The sequence below is a fragment of the Bos grunniens genome, chromosome 15, assembly GCF_055505025.1.
Source record: "Bos grunniens cultivar Pamir isolate PY7600 chromosome 15, Bosgru_T2T1.0, whole genome shotgun sequence".
Lineage (NCBI taxonomy): Eukaryota > Metazoa > Chordata > Mammalia > Artiodactyla > Bovidae > Bos > Bos grunniens.
In genome coordinates, this window is record NC_141179.1 from 47,290,030 (window position 1) to 47,299,874 (window position 9,845).

Genomic DNA, 9,845 nt, shown 5'->3' on the forward strand with positions numbered 1-9,845 from the left:
GTATATCCTACACGCTGAAATAACATGCAGAGATAATCAGGGAAGGCTGTTTGGAGTAACTGAGGACCGGGGGAAAGCAAGGGTAACTAGAACACTAGACACAGGCCAATAAAGAAGAAAACTGCCATCTAGTGAACCAGATAAATTCCTCCAGAGCCATCTTTTAATCCTAGTAAGTTGTCTTATTTCAGGAAAATGCTCCCATATCCCACATTAAATACACTCTATATGTAAGTATATAACATATAAATTGTATGCTATATCTAGTTGAAGTAAACTAGTTGCCATAATGCCATGCTTGGGCACATTTAATAAAGCATTTATTAATTTTTATCCTGTGGTTTTCTTTTCATAACTTGGAGTCAGTAATATTTGTAAGCACTAAAAGTATGTTTAGCCTTTTAAAAGCTGTGTGTCCCAGGTCCAATGCCTATAATGCCTAAAAGGTAAAACCGACCTCCTCTCTCTCTCTCTCTCTCTCTCTCTCTCCCATCACTCCCCCCATATATTATTAAGCAAATGACTCAAGGGCATATATTTGGATATCAGAATAAACTCAGTAAGTCAAACCATATAAAAACTTTATTTCATTTTTGACAAAGTGACTAGATCTTCTCAAGTATACTATTATCCCCAAATTACAGATGAGAAAACTGAACAAAAAGAAGACATAAGTTTGCACAAGGCAGTTAAGGAAAGAATTTTTGTTGTTTAGCTGCTAAGTTATGTCCAACTCTTTTGTGACACCATGAACTCTAGCCCATCAAGCTCCCCTGTCAATGGGATTTCCCAGGCAAGACTACTGGAGTGGTTTGCTATTTCCTTCTCCAGGGTATCTTCCCCACCCAGGGATTGAACCTGCATCTCCTGCATTGGCAGGCAGACTCTTTACCACTGGGCCACCAGGGAAGCCCAGGATTTAAAAACCAAATCTATCTGACTGAAGCCCCCCTCTCCTAACCGCTGGATTACGCAGCATCCCACAGGATAGCTACCTATCCTAACTGAGGCCTGACTTCCCAAAGGGATGCTCCTTCCCCTGTGGCCTTCTTAATGGAAGCTATTCTTCCTGCACAGGGCAGGAGTCAGGGAGAGCTGAGCAAAGACCCTAAGGAAGTGAAGGAATATAGTCTTCCCTAAGTATAAATCAAAATCTAGGACAGGGGGTTCCCTGGTGGCCTAGAGATTAGGATTTCTGGCTTTCACTGCTGTGGCCCAGGTTCAATCCCTGCCTGGGAACTGAGATCCTTGCAAGTGTGGCAATCTAGGACAAATATAAGAAAATTTTGATAATTGCAAACACACTGAAAGAAAACCTCAAAGTGAAACAAAAAATGCCAGGTTTCCACTTTTACTGAAGGTGCACTAGCAATATGGACCAACACTCCCCTTGAGAACAGCTATAAAAACTGGGCAAAGTATCTAGATAAAACGTGAAAATCATTAAGAGAACTCACAAGTTAAATCCCCTGGGCTTCCAGAGGGGACTCTGGTTATAACACAGGTTGAACCAGAAAACACCTCCCTCCTTGGTGTGGGCCCCCAGCTCTTTTGTTTTAAAACCAAATCTGCTTTAAACCCACTTCTGCTCTTTACTATTCTGAGTCTGATGAAAGGTCAGATTTTCTTCTCTATCTTTCCGGAGCATATAGTAAAACTGACACACCATTGCTCTACTGGAATCTCTGTTTGGAGAAAAGCAGCAACAAGTGCAAAACTCACTGTGCAAAACTCACTTCACTGTGTTTCTTTTTGGGCAGATGCGGGCCCTGTAATTATTCACTGCTTTTTTAGTTCTCTTGCTCATGGTTTCTTGTTTCTCTCTGTGCCTAATTATCTTTGAATATGTTGCTTCTCTGATTATGACTGAGCTGATAGTTGAAAGCCCTAAGCTTGTCATTTTCTTTCTATAGGCTCTCCACCATTGTCAACAGGGCTCCCATCCCACATTGCTACCATTACTGTCACTACAGCTGGACAGTTAAGTGTAGCAGCCACTAGGTGTCAGTAGGTAGTTCATCATCTTCAACTACAGCGACAATTCAGTCAGTTGTGATGTCACCACAGGTCATGGATTACTAGCCTGCTATTTCCCATTAGCAAAAAGCCTAGTACTGTCCAAGGCCAAGGACATTACCAAATCAATATCAGAAACCCATATTTGAGGATTGTTTCCGGAGACCACTCATGATGCCAAGTACTATATCAGAGTCCAGTCAGGAAAACAGAAATTGCATTCAGCATTTCAACAAAGTGAACTCAATAAAGAAACTGTGTTTCAGAAAAGGTGTCAGAGGACACCTGAAAAGCAAAAAGGGAAAACTAAGGTAGAGCAGAGACAATAACTACAGGAAATGGATGCCAGCCCTGAGATTAGAGGAACAAAGGAAAGAGGTTTAGGTTCTCAGAAGCCATGGATTTGGAGGAGGGGCTTGTAGTACAGGGACTTGGATTTCTAAGGAATGCCACCTGGCTGCTACTAGTAAATAAGGAGTTCAGAGGAGGAGTTCGGAGGAGGGGTCTTGGAGAGCTATGATTCGGAACTCTGATGGGAAGGCGCTACCCCTTGGTTTGGCATTGATCCCTCTTGCAGTGCCAGGATCAGGAAGAGGCTGCTTCAGAAAGTGCCTGCTGCTGGCAGAGTGAACGACCATTTCTGGGGCAATGATATGAAGGAAAAGCAGAGGAAGGACAAAGTCCCTTCTCCTTTTATCCTGCTATCCGGTCTCATTCTAGCACCCCCTGTTAATCAAACCTAACAGGAAGCTAGCTGAAAAAAGAGAAATGAAGTTTACAGAGTCCCAGCCCCAGCATTACAAAGCAAAGAGAGAAGAGCAGAACTAGAGTCAAGAGACAATTGCTTAATAACAAGCACAATGCTCTCAGTGAGCTCTTGTTAAATGAATTGATCAGTAAATCAGTGGATGGTACAGATCATTAGTCCCACTGAAGTTCAGGAGAAAGAGGTCAGTGTATGCAGGATATATAGATTCCTGGGAATAGATATCAGATACTGCTCAAGAGTATGGACTTTTGAGTTAAGACAGTGCCAGGTTTCAGTCTTGTTTCTACCACTTACTATGTGGTCTTGGACAAGTCACATAACCTGTCTATGCATCAGTCTACTCATTTCATATATGGAATAATAATGGCACCTAACTGGTAGGTGGGGATTAAATGACACAGGTATTAAAAAAAAAAAAAAAAAGCTTGATTAATGGTAATTACTACTGATATTTCTGGGAAGAGAAGAGACTTGAATAGGGCTTTTAAAAATACTAAGATTTTGATCTAATGGAAGAAAATGAATGAATGACTCTCGAGTCATACGGAAGAAGACTTGTTTTCATAGCACAGAGATAAAACGAGGACCAAAAGGTAAAAGTTAAAGGAAAGTAGTCTAAGGAAAATGATGCCTTGTGAAACACAAAGATTTAAATGAACACCTGATTCTTGCACTGGAGTTAGAAGAATTCACCATCAAATTCCCTTCTGAGGTGATGACCAAATAAAGAAAACAGAGCAAAAAGTAGAAAAGAATGACTAACACGAAAAGCCATGAGAGCAAAGGGGAGCAAGAGGAAGTGAAGAGTGGAGAGAAGGCGGAGAAGGGAAGAAAGAGGGAACCCGGGAGACAGAAGAAATGAGAGGGGAGAGGAAAGACGGGAAAGTAGCAGGTCTGGAGAGGAGGGGAAGATAGTGTAGGGGGAAGTCAGGGAGTGGGAGGAGCAGGTCAGGGCTCTGGGCGTGGGCTCTCACGTAAAGTAACGGCTGGGAGCCACGTTGAGATAAAGGAAGTGGATCTTCTTCAGGTACCTCTCTGTCTTCATAACGGCCATTATCTGGCTACCCGGGAGGGAAATTTGTGGTAAGAAGCCAGTGCTTCTTTTTTGGTGGGTCTTCTCCTCAGGAACTTCCAAGTCCAGCTGAGACCTGTATGATACAAAGTCAGGAGAGAAGAGGCAGAGCAAAGCAGTCAGGTGGCCTCTGTCTGCCAGTGAACAAAGGAGCTAGATTAGGTGCCTGAGAGGGCCTGATGTGGCCTTGTTAGAGCCTGTCAACCATCTATACCCAAAGGTTTACATGCTAAGCAAATACAGCCCAGGCAGCTGCAGTCATTCAGATCTGTGTGTGAAGAACCCTTCCCTTTCTGAAAAATGAGTAGTCGTTCTGATTGATTGTGATTACTATGACATCAGTGTTACATAATACTCAGTAAAAGTCATAGGAATACTTTGCTGTCCCAACTCATCACCTTGCAAGCCCACAGTCCTAGATATCTCCTCTCTGGCAACGTTCCTAGCCTTCTAGATCTCTTATCTTTGTCCCCATTATACCTCCTTTCCAACTCTTCATGATCTCCATGCCTGGGGGTTCTTTCTTGCTCTTTCTCCATCATCACCCAAACTCCACCTTCACATCCATCTCTTCCCAGCTGGGATCCAACTATACATCCTTCAGCACCCTTAAGCCTGCACCAATACCATCAGTCTTCCTACCCTTCTACCATTTCAGCTGATAAAATTAAAATTAATTAAAATTAAATTAAAATTAATTATTAGAGAAGCCAAAAGTCAATTACCTGGACTAACAAATTTGGTTAGAGTAAACTCAGAACACAAAAATAAAACAAACCAAAAACCCTCTGAATAATTCAGTTGAGACTTAATCAGTCCAAGTATATTCATGCCATTAATTAACCCAAATCTAGATCAACAGAACAAGTTACCCCAGGGCTACAATGCCATCCCTAAAGTCCACATCGGGACTTCCCTGGTGGTCTAGTGCTTGAGAATCCACCTGCCAATGCAGGGGACACGGGTTCAATCCTTGGTCCTGGAAGATTCCACATGCCACAGAGCAGCTGTGCCCTCGCACCACAACTGCTGAGCCTGTGCTCTGCAACAAAAGAAGCCACCGCAACGAGAAGCCCTGGCACTATAACCAGGGAGTGGCCCCAGGTTTCCGCAACTAGAGAAATCCCATTGGCAGCAATGAAGACCCAGAACAGCCAAAAATAAATAAATTAATCAAATTAAGTGAAGTTCACATCAACAACAGGGTTTGTGATTTTGACATTAGATCAGGACATCTTAATGGTGTAACTGCACTAAAGTTTCATTTCCTTGATAATTAAAGCCCTACTTGTACTAAGCAGGTTCAGAAGATCTCAGAACAGAAATATTATCTCCTGTATAGACTCCTGGAGTCCATTCTCATCTGTGGGCTTGCTCTGCTTGATGTCTTAGTACAAGTCCTCAGGCAGCTACCCCTTGCAGTCTCCTTGACTGCTTTTGCAGGCTTCCACCTCCCCACTCCCACGCCCAGCCCCGCTGAGCTCCCAGTCCCCTTCTTTGCCTCTGTCCCTGCCCAGTAAAAACTGAGGCTCCCAGCCATGAAATAACTCCCTCAAGTTCAGTTGCCTTCCCACACGTTTATCTGTACATATTTCCATTCTACTTTTGCCTCCAAATGTGAGTGGGAGGAGTGACCTTCTTCCCTCCAAGACTAATTCCTCCGTTTGTGCTCTGGGTCCCTTCTTCCCTCTTCACGACGTATTTTTAATCTCCTCTTCTTCCGTTGTTAGCCTATGCTTATTCATTCACTCTACAAATATTTATTGAGCACCAGCTTCTCAAAGACTGTCTTGAGGGCTATAAACACCTCTCCATTTGTTGAAAGTCCTACTCAGACACCACTGTTCTTTCAATCTGCTGTCCTAATCACTCTCTTTCAAGCCAAGCTTCATGAAAGAATGAAACATGATTTCCACTTCTTCCCCTTCCATTCACTTCTGAATGCACTACAGTCTGCCTTCCTCATCAAGAAACTACACTGAAACTGCTCTCACCAACCTCTTCCTTGTTGCTAAATCCAGTGAATATTTTTTCAGATTTTTCTTAATTGTCTTGATAGAGTTTAACACTGACTACTCCCTCCTCTTTGAAACTTTCCACTTTATTTCACTTCCTGAGCTTCAAGGTATTTTGTCAACCCAAATTTAAACCCAAACTCCTCTGATGTGCTTTCTCCTAATTCTGATGTGCATGCACACACACAAACACATACCCCTAGAGGAAGAGTCAGGGAAAAGGCAGTGTTCTTTGATTTTGTAGCATTTAACACAAATTGTAATGCTATTTTACTTAAATCAACTAATTTAACATCTATCTCCCTTAACTAAGCTGTAAAACCCCAGGGTGGAGAAGGAAATGGCAACCCACTCCAGTACTCTTGCCTGAAGAATCCCAGGGACAGAGGAACCTGGTGGGCTGCCATCTGTGGGGTCGCACAGAGTCAGACACAACTGAAGCCACTTAGCAGCAGCAGCAGCAGCAGCAAAACCCAAGGGAAGACATTGAATCTCTCTTATCCTCAGCATCTAGCAGTTCCTGATATATATTGTTTATTCAATAATACTTCTTGAACGTATAAATGCCTGGGAGGCCAGTCCTGGGGAATATGGTGAAATTAAGCCATATTAACTAGGCCTCAGAGGTTTACTGCCAGCTCCAAAAAGAGGACCAAGAACTTGACTTCTTGCCAGCATCTCAGCCCATTCTCACTCAATCTAGATTGCTCCCCTAGGAAAGGAGACTTATACTCAGGGCACAGGACAGATCATTGAAAAAAAAGCATCTGGTGGGGCAATTGAAGGCATACACAATGAAAGCACTGGCCACCTTCCATCAGGACTCCAAGAGCCTACCTATCTGCCCACTGTTAAGGCTCTAAGGCTTTAGGAAAAACTTGACCCAGCCATATATAGTGATATAGTGAAATCGCTCAATCGTGTCCAACTCTTTGCGACCCCATGGACTGTAGCCTACCAGGCTCCTCTGTCTATGGGATTTTCCAGGCAATAGTCTTGGAGTATATTGCCGTTTCCTTTTCCAGGGGATCTTCCCAACCCAGGGATTGAACCCGGGTCTCCCTCATTGTAGACAGACGCTTTACCATCTGAGCCACCAGGGAAGTCTGACCCAGCCATAAACAGAGCTAAAATTGAGAACTCCAAGGTTGATTGAAGGTAAAACTAGCCTTCTTCCCAGACAGTGAATGTATGAATGCCTGCAAGCCAGTCCTAGAGAATATGAAACAGAAAACAGCTTGAGTTTCCAGAATGTGTCACAGAGAAGCTGGCCAGGGGACAGGGAGAAATTCCAAGACTAGAGTTAGAGAACTCTGAGAAGAGGGTGTCTCTGTAGGCATTCTGAAATCCTAAGAGAGCAGTTTAAGAGCCACACTGGGGAGAAAATCATCACCCCAAGGGCCAAGAGTCCCTCACTCGTAGGGCAAAAGACTCTGGAAGGATCAGAATGAAAAGTCTTAGCTGGCAGTGCAGCCAACTCTAGTCTGCCTTGGAGCTGGTTTAGCTCCAAGACATGGGAGCTCCAAGACGTGGGAGGGGGCCCCTCCCACATAGACGAATGGGAGGGGCCCCCAGACAGGCACTCACCTAGGAGCATCTGGAGAAAGAGATCCAGATTGAGTATCCTGCAGTAGGTAGGCCTAGGGGCAAGATTCAGGGATTACGGAACAAGTGAGAAAAACAACTAAGCGCTACATGAGAAAGAACTCTAGAAACTCTTGGAAACTCAGGCTGTTTTCTGAAGCTTTGGCTTCCTGAGGTTGCCTTGTGATTTTCATTAATTTCTGCATTTTCCTAAGGGGATTAATAGAGACCACTGGGATTATTAGCAGACAGAAAGGAAGAGGTTTTTTTTCTTTCCTTGGCTCAAAGCCCTGGACTAGGTTCCTCACTTACTTAGTCTCTGTTCTTCCAACAGGCTCCTCCTCTGCGTTGTCAGTGTCCCTGCTTTCATACTGTACTGGGATGTCAGTCGCCAGTGCCAAGGGCAGAAGCCTGAGGCCATCTAGCCACTGGGTCTCTTCCATGGCCACTTCCGCACCGACAATACCCAGGCTGTGCTGTAGCTCGGGCAGGGTCAGTGGTCGCAGCCATGTGGCCAAATCGTCCTCGACTTGCTGCCCTTCCCACTGGGCCTGCACAAAAGGGCATGCTGGGCATGGGGTCCCATGATGGAACCTCTTCTTCTGGGGATAGCAGTCAACATGGGAGGTGCCCTCTAACAACGAGGTATCTCGGGGAAAGGCCTGGTCTATGGCATCCAGCAGATCCAAGTGGAGCTGGGCCTGAACCCAGGGTGCCCAGCGGTATAGCCGCTCTAGGAAAGGCAGCAAGTCAAGGCGGCCGACCAGCAGCGCTCGATATGGGGGCAGCAGACCCAGCACGGCGTGCAGGTAGTTCCACGCCGCAGGGCTGCCATCCTGTAGCACTTTCGAGAACAGGGTTTGGAGCTCAGCTACCAGGAGCTCCAGCACTGTGGGCTGCTCAGACCGAGTCACTGCCTTCAGAGACTGCCTCTTTTTTCTCTGACAGGCTTGGTGCTGCTCTGCTTTGTCCAGGACACCTACGGAGCGTGGAGATTCAAGGGCTTTAGATGATGCCTCTTCATCTGAGACCAAGAGGAGCCAGGCATTCAACTGCCGTCGAACTGCTCCTGCCCATTGCTCAGGATCCAACTGCCAGTTCCAGGCTCCTGGTTGATGGATCTCACCTGCTTGGTGCAGAGCAAGAGAGGCAAGAGAAGGGGGCTTAGGCTCTGGGCAGTGTCAAGGGGACTGGGAGAACGGGGAAGGGAGGGACTTAGGACAGTGAGATGGATAGAGCTGCAGTTTCCTGAGACCCTCAACCAACCCTACAGCTTCCCCTTAAGACCGGTGAAAAGCAGGCCCAGGACGGAGGCAGGCCCGTCCCTGCACAGGAGTCCCTTTCCACTGCCCCCAACACCATCCCCTCACCTGGGCTATGGGGCACAGAAGGCAAGGGAAGGGAAGAGAGCGGGATGTGCTGGTGAGGTCTCATGGGGAAGTGCCTGTAGGAGAAATGGATGAACTTAGACTTGGGCTCAGGCTCGCTCTATTCACAGCCACCCCCACACAGAGACTGGCACGCACACGTATGATCACTGTAAGACTTGGATCTCCGGCACAGGCTCGCTCTATTCACAGCCACCCCCAAAACAGAGCCTGACACGCACACGTATGATCACTGGTAGAGGCAAAGTGGCTCACGCACCTAAAAGGGCTCACTCAGAGGACCTCAGAATAGCAGGGAACAGTCACTGGGACTGGAGCCTGGAGATCGCCTGAAGGAGAACAGGTCGTCACGGACAGGCAGCAAAGCCCGGTCCCGTTTGCCCTCCCGTGGACTAAGAGAACGTGTTGAGGATAGAAACCAGAGGAGAGGGCACAAAGGACTACTAAGCGGGATAGAGGCGGGGGCGGGGGAAGAGCGGAGACTGCTGGGCTGGGTGCGGGAGGAAGAGGAGGTGAAAGGGGAGAGGAAGGGAGGGGGTGTGGGAGAACGGGACACTCCGGGCGGGGTGGGGGTCAGTGGTGAGAATGTGTGTGTCTGTGTGTCTGGGAGCAGTGCTGCGAAAGGAAGGGATCCCCAGCAGCGGACTCACCCGCGGCCCCATCCCTCCCAACTGTTAGAACAGTTAGCACGTCGCCTGAGGCCCGAGCCTCCGGTGAGAGCCCATGCGGGGCCAGGAAGGGGCGGGGCCCTGGGGGAGGGGGCGGGCCCAGGCCAAATCTGCCCTCTGCTCGCAGGCCTTGGGAATAGGCAGTCTGGCTGGTTGGGTTTGGAAAAGAACGACTTGTTTGATTTGGGAAACTAGCAATCCTGCTGGCGTCGCGAGCGGGTGTAGTCCATATTGCCTGTTTATCTATTACTGAGCCTGTAAGTTGCTACGGGCACCCACAACAGGGGTCAATGGGACACCCCAACCCACCCCACCTAGACCACCACACCTAGC

General features: G+C 46.9%; 1 protein-coding gene across 1 annotated transcript in view; it reads right to left on the reverse strand.

Annotated features, from left to right (window-relative positions):
* The window catches only part of DNHD1 (dynein heavy chain domain 1), a 62,458-nt gene extending 52,966 nt beyond the window's left edge, over positions 1-9,492 (reverse strand). Inside the window, exons 1-4 of the mRNA XM_086340393.1 lie at positions 9,104-9,492; positions 8,827-8,900; positions 7,769-8,582; positions 3,760-3,933 (exon numbers count right to left, since the gene is read on the reverse strand). Of these exons, the coding sequence (XP_086196519.1) occupies positions 3,760-3,933; positions 7,769-8,582; positions 8,827-8,890 (1,052 nt within the window). The 5' untranslated portion in view covers positions 8,891-8,900; positions 9,104-9,492. The remainder of the gene's footprint in view (positions 1-3,759; positions 3,934-7,768; positions 8,583-8,826; positions 8,901-9,103) is intronic.
* Positions 9,493-9,845: the final 353 nt, after the last annotated feature.